This window comes from Bos indicus x Bos taurus, chromosome 10 (assembly GCF_003369695.1).
Source record: "Bos indicus x Bos taurus breed Angus x Brahman F1 hybrid chromosome 10, Bos_hybrid_MaternalHap_v2.0, whole genome shotgun sequence".
Classification (NCBI taxonomy): Eukaryota; Metazoa; Chordata; class Mammalia; order Artiodactyla; family Bovidae; genus Bos; species Bos indicus x Bos taurus.
Window position 1 is genome coordinate 4,741,458 of NC_040085.1, and position 14,007 is coordinate 4,755,464.

The window sequence follows — 14,007 nt, forward strand, 5'->3', positions numbered from 1 at the left end:
CTGGTTTTTCTGCTGAAGCTTGTCCTTTATTGGATTTATCATGTCTACTTTCCTTCCCCACTGGTTGGTTTTTAAACACAGCAGCCAAAATCATCAACATCAGTAGCAATTACATCCATACTCAAGATTACTTTTGTGAAGGGACTTGCCAGAACTCCAGAAAGCGATCTCTTTCTGAGGATTACGCAAGTCAGAATCTCATGTTTAACTGACATGTGTGATGAAATACATACTATCTACCAATGAAATTTAATGCTCAAGTGGCATAATAAAATGTGTTTGCAGTGCAGACTTCCCTGGATCCATAAAAGGAAGGAGATTTTCTTTAGATTTTTAAGTCAGTGACCAAGTCCCTTAGAAAATGTCAAAACTCCCCTTAGCTTGTCAACCCTACAGGAACAGGTGGTAAGCCAGATCTAGCCTGTGGGCCACAGTTCGCCAATCCCTGATCTAGAACTCTTTATATATTGAGTATACTTCACAGTAAACCCATTGAGACTGAAGTCCTTTGTCTCTTTTTGCCCATCCTCTTTCCCCTAAGCTCATTATTTTCCCCACCCCCTCCCTCCTATTCTGATTTACCAGTTTATCATTTCTCTTCCAGCTTCACCGATGTGAACTATGACCCTCAAAAGAGAATAAGGATCATTTGCCACTTGCAGGTGTACCCAGCCTCGCAGGGGGCACTAATAGAGTGGGAGACACAGGGCCTGTGGTGACCACGTTGGCCTGATCAGTAACCTACCATCCCTCGTTCTTCCTTCTTGGTCAAGCCCATTCCCACAGTGGAGGCTGAAAATACCAGTTGCCCCTTTCCTATCCTTCCTGGCAGATAAGACACAGGTATGTCTGTGGCCCACTCCTGAATAATAAGGCTTGAGGGGAAAGAGGCCTGTGTGGGTGCTTCGGGGAAGGGCATTCCTCACTGGAAAGAGCAAGGGTGGAGACTGAGAGAGACAAGAACAGAAGACTCACTCTCCCCTTGCTTCCTGCTTTTGGATGATGCCACGTGAAGACATGACATTTGGAGCTTCAGTAACCAGTAGGGAAGTTCAAGAGCTGATGCAGAGGCATAACAGTGTTAATCCTCGGAACCACCCGTACAGTTCCCCGCCTCTGGACTTCATGGTTCATAGGAGGTTATGAACCCCTGTGTTAACACAGACAGCCTTCATTCTTGCGAAGCTTCTGTTGTGACACAGAAAATGAAAAACTGTTATAAGAAAACAGGAAATGCCAAATTTAACAGGCCACCACATGATACTAGTTATACTCTTAATGTCTCCCGATTAAGAACAACCACAGAACAAGCCCCTCCCTGGCAGCTCTGTCCCATTTACGTCAAAACGTGTTCCTATTTCTCCTAATAATGACTGCTCTATTTCCACCTTCCGTGTCACAGGCAGGCTTCTTGGAAGTTATCTTACTTTTATCATTACCCTTATTCTCTACTTCCTTTTCAGTCATCCTCACTCCTCAAATGGCAGAACACTGTTTTTCCTTCACCCACACTATTCCATCAAATGCTTTCAACAAGAGTTGTCAATGACTTCCATGTTGATAAACCCAAGCACAGTTTTCAGTTCTTATCTTGCTTGACCTCTCCAAGGTATTTATACTCTTCACCATGCCTCCCTGCACCACGTTTCCCCAATTTCCTTCTACATCTTCCTGTCTTTGTCACCGCCTTCTCCTTCTCTACTGGTTCCGAACATTAATGTTCCTCAGTGTTCTTTCCTCATCTTACACATGCTTCTTCATCTTAGGCAATCATCTACAGCTTTAATTGCTGCCTAAAAATTGATGCCCATACCTGTCAACCATTCCCCTAAGTTACAAACCCATGAAACTAAGTGTCTGATGGATACTGAATGTCTTACTGCTGCTGCTGCTGCTAAGTCGCGTCAGTCGTGTCCGACTCTGTGCGACCCCATAGACGGCAGCCCAACCAAGTCCTCTGTCCCTGGGATTCTCCAGGCAAGAATACTGGAGTGGGTTGCCATTTCCTTCTCCAATGCATAAAAGTGAAAAGTGAAAGTGAAGTTGCTCAGTCGTGTCCAACTCTTAGCAACCCCATGGACTGTAGCCTACCAGGCTCCTCTATCCATGGGATTCTCCAGGCAAGAATACTGGAGTGGGGTGCCATTGCCTTCTCCGACTGAATGTCTTAAAAGTGCCTTAACCTCAACATAACCAAGCCAAACCATCCTCTACGCCTCCTGCCTCAGCGATTGGCACTACAGTCTGCCAAGTGGTCCAGGTCAGAGCCTCAGACATCACTTTGACATCTCTCTCCGTGGTCTTGCTTATAACATGCATCCCCTCTGCTTGCAACATTCTTCCCTTATTTTATGACATGGGAATGCCTCTTCATCCTTCAAAACCCCAATGAAAAGTCAGCCCCTAGAAATCTTTTCTAGTTCTAACTGTAAGTTGCTTTATGCTCAGCCTTTCCTTATTTCTTAGGTTACATGTCTGTTATAGCCTTCATTATATTATTTATATCATCTGTACATCTGGGCAGACTATGAGCTGGAGAACAAAAACTGTATTTCATTTATATTTGTATGGCCGTTGTCTAACACAGTGTTGGGCACATTCAAGAAAACTATCAAGAAATAGTTGTTGAGTGAAATAATGAATACGTATCATTATTTCTTGGGTAACTTAGAAAAAACTCTAAGATTTCATGATTGGTAGGCAAATATTCTTTCTAACTCAATGCTTGTCAATGATTGGATAGCAACACCCACATAATTTTAGAATTTAGAGTTGGAAAAAATATATATGTATACATATGGTCCAGCTCCTTTATGAACCTGCTAGGGTGCATTTGTAACTAGCAGTGCCAATCCTCCTGTTGACAGTTTATCACTAAAATGTTAGTTCCTTTAGTAAGGTTAAACACGCCCCCAGGAATTCAAGGAATACTGTTCACTTGCTTACAAATCTTTTTGCCCACATTGATGAATTTCAATCCAAATCAAATCCTCCCTAATTCCAAACACATTCAAATGGACAGAATTCTAGCATATTTTGTGAGGTTGCTTTACGTTCTATTGTTTCATCGCATTTCATGTCTTATTTTCTCAGCAAATACATTTAGACTTCCGGCATAAGCTGGGACTTCCCTGGCACAATAATCATTTCTATCACTAGATTTGGCAGGAACCACCATTTTGACGGATTAATGTATTGTTTAATGAAGCAGAGCAGTTACTTTAACAAATGCTAATTGTCAAAACTCTGGACTTCAAGTTGGACTCACCTCCAGTACTCTTGCCTGGAGAATGCCATGGACGCAGGAGCCTGGTAGGGTGCAGTCCGTGGGGTCGCTAAGAGTCGGACATGACTGAGCAACTTCACTTTCACTTTTCACTTTCATGCATTGGAGAAGGAAATGGCAACCCACTCCAGTGTTCTTGCCTGGAGAATCCCAGGGACAGGGGAACCTGGTGGGCTGCCATCTGTGGGGTCACACAGAGTTGGACATTGGAAAAGACTGATGCTGGGAGGGACTGGGGGCAGGAGGAGAAGGGGACGACAGAGGATGAGATGGCTGGATGGCATCACTGACTCAATGGATGTGAGTCTGAGTGAACTCCGGGAGTTGGTGATGGACAGGGAGGCCTGGCGTGCTGCAATTCATGGGGTCGCAAAGAGTCAGACATAACTGAGTGACTGAACTGAACTGAACTGAAGTGACTTAGCAGCAGCAGCAGCAAACATAGTTATTAATAATAAATGTCCTCAGAGTTGCATTTCTGGCTATTTTTCTAAAGAAAATGTCCAAAGTATTTAGTACAGGATATTAAAGAAGCTTAGTAATGATTTTAATAGTCTACTTAGACCTTTATAGAGATTGAAAATAAACTGTTTTCTTGCTTCACTAATCTTTAGACCCTAATTGCTAAGGGTAACACATAACATATCATATAACAAAAAGATATAACATATCTTTTTTGAGTTCTACAAAGTTTTTTACTTCAAATTGTACACCAGTCAAAAGCCCCTTGCTTCATTTACTGGGCCCTTATTCATGTTAACTAGTTTCTAGAGAAGCTATTTTCAAGAACCTTTCTTCGTTATCAATATTAAACTAAACAAGAGCCCAAAGTCTACATTTCCCAGAACTGCAGCATAAATGTCATCACACGTTAGAGTATAAACCATACTCCCTTCAGACCATCTTTTTTTTCAGATTTACCTATTTTTGGCTGTGCTGGGTGTTCGATGCTGTGTGCAGGCTTCTCACTGTGGTGGCTTCTCTTGTGGAGCCTGGGCTCTAGGGCACTGGCTAATTAGTCGTGGCACAAGGGTTTGGCTGCTCTGCGACATGTTGAATCTTCCTGGACCAGGGATTGAACTCCTATCCTCTGTATCGGCAGGCAGATTCCTAACCACTGGACCACCAGTGAAGACCCTCAAACCATCTTTAGAGGTTAACAATTATCTTCCATTTCTATTCCCTTCAAGAATTCAAGTGGTAAACTTGATATTATTAGTCATAACTTTATTCAAATGTCAGTGAACAAATATGTTATAAAGCTTCCATTTAGCCGTGTCAAATAACAATGTGTAATATGAGTAACTTCTCCCCCTTCTGAAGAACAGGAGCAGAAGCAAGATGAGTATCCCCATGCCCAGCTGTGAGAAGCTTTGAAAAGCTTCATGACTCATGCATGGATGCTTTCTGGGGAGAGCAGGGTGGCCCCCCAAGCTGTCTGCAGATGGCTTGTGAGAGCAGGGAAAGGAGGCTGGCTCTGGGATTGCATTATGGTTAAGGGGTGGGCCAGGACGGGGTTCCCATGCATGATCTAGGGCTTGCACAGCACCCAAGAAAGGAGCACCCAGGCTTTCTCTTCAATTTGCTCAGAGATGGAACCAAAAGGAAGGAGAATGCTGAAGTTTGATATCTGTCAGCAAACAGCAAAAATGGAGAAATAGCTCTATGTATTAGAGTCATAATATGTCATAGAGTTATGTCTTAAGTCTATGATACAATAGTTGGAAATGGAAGGAAGCCTAGTATATCAGTTGCTACAATAAGATTGTAATGTTATAATAATGTTACATAATAAACAACCCCCAAATCTTATTAGCTATTCTGTTTGAAATCCTAAAAGATGAGGCTGTTAAAGTGCTGCACTTGGTATGTCAGCAAATTTGAAAAACTCAGGAGTGGCCACAGGACTGGAAAATGTCCGTTTTTATTCTAATCCCAAGGAAGGGCAATGCCAAAGAATGTCCAAACTACTGTATAATTGTGCTCATTTCACATGCTAGCAAGGTTATACTCAAAATCCTTCAGACTAGGCTTCAGCAGTATGTGAACTGAGCACTTCCAGATGTACAAGCTAGGTTTAGAAAAGGCAGAGGAACCAACGATCATATTGCCAACATTTGTTGGGTCATAGAGAAAGCAAGGAAATTCCAGAAAAATATTACTTCTAATTCATTGACTATTCTCAAGCCTTGACTGTGTGGATCACAGCAAACTGTGGAAAATTCTGAAAGAGATGAGAATATCAGAACTTCTTACCTGTCTCATGAGAAACCTGCATGCAGGTCAAGAAGCAACAGTTAGAATTGGACATGGAACAACAGACTGGTTCAAAACTGGGAAAGGAGTAAGACAAGGCTGTAAATTGTCACTCTGTTTATTTTACGTATAAAGTGAAAGAGGAGAGTGAAAAGTTGGCTTAAAGCTCAACATTCAGAAAACAAAGATCATGGCATCTGGTCCCATCACTTCATGGGAAATAGATGGGGAAACAGTGGAAACAGTGTCAGACTATTTTTTTGGGCTCCAAAATCACTGCAGATGGTGACTGCAGCCATGAAATTAAAAGACGCTTACTTCTTGGAAGGAAAGTTATGACCAACCTAGATAGCATATTGAAAAGCAGAGACATTACTTTGCCAGCAAAGGTCCATCTAGTCAAGGCTATGGTTTTTCCAATGGTCACGTATGGATGTGAGAGTTGGACTGTGAAGAAGGCTGAGCGCCGAAGAATTGATGCTTTTGAACTGTGGTGTTGGAGAAGACTCTTGAGAGTCCCTTGGACTGCAAGGAGATCCAACCAGTCCATTCTGAAGGAGATCAGCCCTGGGTGTTCTTTGGAAGGAATGATGCTGAAGCTGAAACTCCAGTACTTTGGCCACCTCATGTGAAGAGTTGACTCGTTGGAAAAGACTCTGATGCTGGGAGGGATTGGGGGCAGGAGGAGAAGGGGATGACAGAGGATGAGATGGCTGGATGGCATCACCGACTCGATGGACGTGAGTTTGAGTGAACTCCGGGAGATGGTGATGGACAGGGAGGCCTGGCGTGCTGCAATTCATGGGGTTGCAAAGAGTCGGACACAACTGAGCAATTGAACTGAACTAAACTGAGAGTACATCATGTGAAATGCCAGGCTGGATGAATCACAAGCTGGAATCAAGATTGCCTGGAGAAATATCAACAATCTCAGATATGCAGATGACACCACCCTTATGGCAGAAAGTGAAGAGGAACTAAAGAGCGTCTTGATAAGGGTTAACAAGAGTGAAAAAGCTGGCTTAAAACTCAACATTCAAAAAAGTAAGATCATGGCATCCTGTCCCATCACTTAATGGCAATAGAAGGGGAAAAAAAAAAAACAGTGACAGATTTTATTTTCTTGGGCTCCAAAATCATTGCAGACAATGACTGTGGTCATGAAATTAAAGACGTTTGCTCCTTGGAAGGAAAGCTATGACAAACCTAGGTGGCGTATTAAGAAGCAGAGATATCTCTCTGCCGACAAAGGTCTTTATAGTCAAAGCTATGGTTTTTCCAGTAGTCATGTATAGATGTGAGAGTTGGACTATAAAGAAAACTGAGCACTGAAGAATTGATGCTTTTGAACTGTGGTGTTGGAGAAGACTCTTCAGAGTCCCTTGGACAGCAAGGAGATCAAACCAGTCAGTCCTACTATGAATATTCATTAGAAGGACTAATGCTGAAGCTCCAATACTTTGGCCACCTGATTTGAAGAGCTAACTCATTGCAAAAGACCCTAATTCTGGGAAAGATTGAAGGCAAAAGGAGAAGGGGTCGATAGAGGATGAGATGGTTGGATAGCATTACCAACTCAATGAACATGAGTTTGAGCAAACTCCAGGAGATACTGAAGGATAGGGAAGCCTAGCAACAGTCCAAGGGGTTGCAGAGAGTCAGACACAACTTAGCAACTGAACAACAACAAAATTTTAATGGCATGCCAAAAAAAAAAAAAAGTTGTTGTTCTCATGGCTGGAATCAACAAGACAGCTCTGCTGATCTTGCCAGAACGGACTAATCTGGGTAAGTCAGCTGTAAGTGGAGCTCAGCTGGCTTTGCCTAGGATGACTTGTAACTCAGCTCTGCTCCATGTCTCAACCTCCAACAATCTAGTGCGGCCACACTCTCAAGGCAAAGGCAGAAGTAGAATAGTAAGTCAGTCCAGTTACAAGTATGTTTTAAACTTCTGTTTGTAGGAGTTTTGCTACATATTTATTGGCCAAAAAAGCGACATATCTAAGCCGAGAGCTACAGCAGGAAAACAAAAGCTGTATGGAGAAAAAGAGTGAAGCATTGGGGCCATTTTTGCAATCTACAGTACAAATAGATTACTAACATATCATAACCTCTTACCCTACTTTACAGTACTAAGAGAAAGAAAGTCAGTTCAATGAGCTACTCACTATCAAGTGCCAGAACTGTCCTTGAAATTGGGACTATTAAAAAAAAATGAGATACTACTTAAGAGTTTACAGTTTGTTACTTGGAGGAAATTAAATAAATTAGCACATTATTAAGATATATTAAAAATCAGAGTGGTAAGAATAACGACAGATAGTTTAATGAAGTGGCACAGAAAAGACACCGATCAACTCTCTTGCCTCCTTTACCATATATTTCACAGCCAATTTAATAGATTTTTATGGAAATTAAATTTCCTCCTGATTTTGGCCACATAAAGAAAACACTGACTGTGATTCCCCAAAGAATAGCCTCATAAAATTGCAGTATCTTTAAAAACAAAACTAAATTGTAAGTTCTATCAGGCTAGCAGAAAATCATTTGACTCTTTTGTTGCTCAATTACACTTAGTAGTCATCCAGTTTCAACCCAAATTTATTGTGTGCCTACCTGTGCAAGCTGTTTTTTCTGGGAATCTGCTGGGATTTGGGGAGGCTTGGGAAAGAGGACTAAACAAAGATGATTTAAAAATATGGTATCTGCCTTCAAATAACTTCCAGCTTAGACCTACTTACTCTGAAGTCCATTGTATAAAACATATACAAGCAAAGCTGCTGGGCTTAAAGTAAATGTTGAGAGTCTGGAGCCCCCTCTGTCCCAGGCCACTGCTGAGGACACTGTCTGGAGACTTGAAGACTCTGCACGCGTGCTCAGTCGTGTCTGATTCTTTGTGACCCCATGGACTGTCCATGAGATTTCCCAGGCAAGAATCCTGGAGTGGGTTGCCATTTCCTTCTCCAGGGGATCTTCCTGACCCAGGGATCGAACTTGCATCCCCTGCGTTGGCAGATGGATTCTTCACCACTAGGGCCACCTGGGAAGCCCGAGTCTAATCCATCTCACTGGTGTATAGTGAGAAGGCGATGGCACCCACGCCAGTGCTCTTGCCTGGCAAATCCCATGGACGGAGGAGCCTGGTGGGCTGCAGTCCATGGGATGACTAAGAGTCGGACACGACTGAGCGACTTCACTTTCACTTTTCACTTTCATGCATTGGAGAAGGAAATGGCAACCCACTCCAGTGTTCTTGCCTGGAGAATCCCAGGGACGGGGAAGCCTGGTGGGCTGCCGTCTCTGGGGTCGCACAGAGTTGGACACGACTGAAGCGACTTAACAGTAACAGTGTACAGTCACACTGCTGAAAACATGTGCCTTTGTCTCTTCAGTGCTCTCTCATATGTACACATATGGTGACCCACTCCATACAGAAACTTTGGTGTAACATGGCATTAAATGAAGCCCCAACTAGAATATGGTAGACCTTGAATATATACAATAGAAAGGAACTCTGAATATAGCTCACAAATTTCCAGGTCATTAGCTGTAAATGAAATCATAACGGGTTATTCTAGCACAGTTTGGGAATAAGATGATGAGTTAATCTTCCAGCTTGTGGCAGTTTGTGGCTTATTCTTAAACTTTGAAATGGAATTCTTTGAGACTTAAAGAAAGGGATATAAATACATTGCTGGATTTTCTCCATTAGTCAAGATTGTTTATGAGGGAAAGGTTTACCATTGTTCTGAAATATTTTTTCCTCTAGTTAATCCACATTATTTTTAGGGGGCTTTGCCCAGAAGGAAGGCTAATTCCTTATGTTCCTTTCCTCTCTTTTAGGTCCTGTTCCCATAGCTTGAAACTGTCACTTGGAATCTTTTGGGAGGGTGAAACAGAAGTGGGCAGACAAGTGTTTGGAAAATAAATTCTCCATAAAACTCTACCATCCTATAAATGGTTCTGTCTGGATGGATTCCTTGAGATGTGTTTTATTTCCATTAAAAACTCAAAAATTTTGAAACATTCACTGTTCACATCCCTAAGCCTGATGGGGAAAATATTCATCATCTGAAGTATTCAAGACAAGCTTGAAGAAATAAAAGAAACGAATTGTTCACCGGACCACCTTGGGAGGCAGAAGTTCCCGCAGAGCCCAAGACGGGTGTTAAAAGTTTGTTCAAACAATGTTCTGTTCAGAAAAGAAGAGGTGGGGGACGGACGGTGCCCAAAGCTAGCGGGTCAGTGTCATTTTCTGCTTCTTTTGCCCCTCTCTTCTCCTTCTTCGCTGTCCTGCACGTCCTCACTTTCTTACCAGCCCCCTCCTCGCTCTTCCCGTTCTCCTAACTTCCTCGTCCGTCCGGGGTCGGCGACCACGCCCACCTCCCCAGAACCCAGTCGGGCGGAGGTAGGGGGGGTCCCTTCTCGTCCCCAGTGCCCACGCTCACCCCTTTCTCTCCGCCGCTCTGGCCACCCCCACACTTCCCGGCCAAAGGGGATCCTGGCCAAGGGGGCCGCCCCGGCCTCGGCCCTTCCCCGCCCCGGCCGGCCGGACCATAAAGCGCCCAGCCCTGCCTCCAGCGCACCGAGCTCCGCGGCGCCAGGACCCGAACGCCGCCCCCCGACGGCTGCCCGGACGCCGCCGCGCTCGCCTTACCTGCGCCGCCCGCGGGAAGCCCTACCGGGGGCCGCGCGCCGCCCGCACACCCAGGCGGGGCCCACGCTGCCGAGACTCCCGCGCGCCCGCGGGGAGCGCGGAGAGCCAACATGTTGGCCCCGCGCGGAGCCACCTTCCTCCTGCTGCACCTGGCCCTGCAGCCCTGGCTGGGGGCCGGCTCCCAGGCCACCCCGCAGGGTAAGTAGGTGCGAGCCGGGCTCCGGGCCACCGAGCCCGCCGTCTCGCAGCTCCGCTCGGGCGAACGGAGGGACCAGCCCCGCGCGCTGCTCCGCTCTTGGCTCCTGGGTCCCTCTGGGTACCTCACTGTGCCTCTGGGGCCCGAGGCAAAGCGTATTGTGCTTGGAAGCGGTCATTAGAGATGAGAATTTTCGGGGATTCGATTAACCGGCGGTGAGATCAATTCCCTATACAATAGTTTGGGGGTAGGGGTGTAAAATTTATTTTCAATCTAGGCAAAGAGGTGGGGTTCACTTCCAAGCTTGTAGCGCGGCCCTGGACCTCGAACACGTCCAGTCTGGAGTACGGTGAAATCTGGATTCTGTGCCCTTCGGCTCTGTGGGCCGCCCTCCCTTCGGCGATGACACCCTAAATCTTTCGATGTTAGCCTAGTCTGAGGCCACATACCCAAGAAAGGTGCAATATTACTCTTTTACCTTGCCGCTCGCCTTTTTCTGCTCCAGCTCTGCTGGGGCTTTGGGAGTTGGCTTGATCTCTTGAATCTGGAGGTAAATTGAACAGGAAGGCTAAGAAATGGGTCTTTCTCTACAGAGGTTAAAAATTAGATAAATACTTTGAAAAGCACTTGGATAATCAATCTTCAAACCCCTTTGTGAAAAGAACCGTTGTGCAGAAAGCACTTAAGCTTAAACAGAATTTTGGGAAGACCGAAAGGAAGAAGTTATTTAACCAAGAAAAGCTCTTAGGGCTCTAATTGGCTAGCCAGTGATCGCCTTCATCTGCTTGAAATTGATGCCTGGGGTTAATTTCTTTCCGGCTAAGGAAATAAAACTTGAAGTAAAAATTGCTATTTCTAGGAAGCCAGAATCAAGATTGCTTATCCTGGTCCCTTCCCCTCCCACTGCAGTAATTACCCGTTTAAACTTTGCATTTCACCAAACAACTCACTCTGATTCCAGACCAGGCTACCAGAATTGTATTGTCAGGGGGTACTGAACTGCTTTTAGTTTGAGTTGAAATGTTTAAAACGCTGCAGTTTATTCATTGCAACCTTGCTTCTGGGACGGTAAGAAAGGAAACTTTTTTTAAAAATTAGTATATAATTGGCATATAATGTTATATCAGTTTTAAGTGTACAACATAATGATTTGATAATTGTATACACTGCAAAACGTTCACCACAAGACTAGTTAATACCTGTCGCCACACATGGCTGCAGTTTTTTCCCTTGTGATGAGGACTCTAAGATCTACTCCCTTAGCAACTCTCAAATATGCAATACAGTACTATTAACTGTAGTCACCAGGCTGTATGTTACATCCCCACGGCTTATTTTACAACTAGAAGTTTGTACCTTTTGGCCTTCTTCATCTGTTTCACCCCCACAACCACCACTCCCACTTCTGGCAACCATTAATCTGTTCTCTGTATTCTATGAGATTCTTCTTGTTTTTAAGATTTCACATATGAGATCATACGTAATTTGTTTTTCCCATTACACTTAGCATAATGCCCATGAAGTCCATCCATGTTGTTATAAATGGCAAGATTTCATTCCTTTTTTATGATTGGATAATATTCTATCATATATGTGTGTCTACACATATATATATGTCATTTTTTATATCCATTCATTGATAGACACGGGTTGTTTTCATATCTTGGCTATTATAAATAGTGCTGTGATGAATAACTCCATGTATCTTTTAGAGTTAATGGTTTCATTTTCTTTGGATAAATACCCAGGGGTGAAATTGCTGGATCATATGCAAAGAGTCAGACACGACTGAGCGACTGAACTGAACTGACTGATGGTAGTTTTAATTTTTTGAGAACCCTTCATACTGTTTTCCGTAGTGACTGCACCAACTTGCATTCCCACCAGTGATGTACAGTTCAGTTCAGTTCAGTCGCTCAGTCGTGTCCAACTCTTCATGACCCCATGAATCACAGCACGCCAGGCCTCCCTGTCCATCACCAAGTCCCGGAGTTCACTCAAACTCACGTCCATCGAGTCGGTGATGCCATCCAGCCATCTCATCCTCTGTCGTCCCCTTTTCCTCTTGCCCCCAATCCCACCCAGCATCAGGGTCTTTTCCAATGAGTCAACTCTTCACATGAGGTGGCCAAAGTACTGGAGTTTCAGCTTTAGCATCAGTCCTTCCAATGAACACCCAGGACTGATCTCCTTTAGCATGGACTGGTTGGATCTCCTTGCAGTCCAAGGGACTCTCAAGAGTCTTCTCCAACACCATAGTTCAAAAGCATCAATTCTTCGGTGCTCAGCCTTCTTCACAGTCTAACTCTCACATCCATACATGACCACTGGAAAAACCATGGCCTTGTCTAGATGGACCTTTGTTGGCAAAGTAATATCTCTGCTTTTTAATATGTTATCTAGGTTGGTCATAACTTTCCTTCCAAGAAGTAAGCGTCTTTTAATTTCATTGCTGCAGTCACCATCTGCAGTGATTTTGGAGCCCCAAAAAATAAAGTCTGACACTGTTTCCACTGTTTCCCCATCTATTTCCCATGAAGTGATGGGACCAGATGCCATGATCTTCATTTTCTGAATGTTGAGCTTTAAGCCAACTTTTTCAGTCTCCTCTTTCACTCTCATCAAGAGGCTTTTTAGTTCCTCTTCACTTTCTGCCATAAGGGTGGTGTACAAGGGTTCCCTTTTTCCCACATTTGCACCAACACTTGCTGTTTCTTGTCTTTTTAATACTAGCCGTTCTAACAGGTGTAAGGTAGCATGCCACTGTGGTTTTGGTTTGCGTTTCTCTGGTTACTAGTGATGTTGGGCATCTGTTCATGTATATGCGGGCTGTCTTCTTTGGGGAAAAGTTTATTTGGATTTTCTGCCCAATTTTAAACATGTTTGCTTGTAGTTCTTGGTTGTTTTGCGTGTCTTTTCTGTTGAGTTGTATGAATTCATTATATGTTTTGGATATTAACCCCTTACAGCAGAGATGTGATGTGCGGATATTTTTTCCCACTCCGCAGGTTGCCTTTTCATTTCAGTGGTTTCCTTTGCTGTGTGAAGCCTTGTAGTTTGATGTAGTCTCCCTTGTTTACTTTTCTTTGTTGCCTTTACTTTTGGTGTCAGAAGGAAGCTCTTTAACACAGTTCAAAAACTTTCTTACTGCAGACGTTATTTAACAGGTTTGAATTCATGGGTCTAATATTTTGTGTTACTCAAATTCTTGACATTTGAACGTGCAACTTCATGGTGTGCAGGTATGGATTTTGCTTCTCCTGAGACAGAGCTGCCTGTTTCGTGGAGACTCGAAATCAGGCTATACCTACATTATCTGGTTAACTTAATTGCTGTAGATGATCTGATTAAGTCAAGTTTCTGATAGATGCCTTTATTGAATTGATTAGTCTTACAGTTATCAGCTCAGCTGAAAAATTTGCTCGTCTCCTTTCTCCGCTGAGCTGCCTTGCTATTCTTATTAGTAAATATTTTATTTTCATGACACAGTGGTTGGGCTCATTGGTAGCAGTAATTTCACCTGTGCACGACTAGAAGATTGTGCTTAGATCTTGGCACTATTACTGAAGTGTAATAACATTAATAGAAACTTGCAGTGTCTCATTTCCTTTT

The 14,007-nt window shown here is 43.7% G+C and overlaps 1 protein-coding gene across 1 annotated transcript in view; it reads left to right on the plus strand.

Moving 5' to 3' along the window:
- The first annotated feature begins 10,135 nt into the window (after positions 1 to 10,135).
- THBS4 (thrombospondin 4) overlaps positions 10,136 to 14,007 on the plus strand; it is a 54,202-nt gene continuing 50,330 nt past the window's right edge. Inside the window, exon 1 of the mRNA XM_027552959.1 lies at positions 10,136 to 10,397. Coding sequence (XP_027408760.1) covers positions 10,310 to 10,397 — 88 coding nt within the window. The 5' untranslated portion in view covers positions 10,136 to 10,309. The remainder of the gene's footprint in view (positions 10,398 to 14,007) is intronic.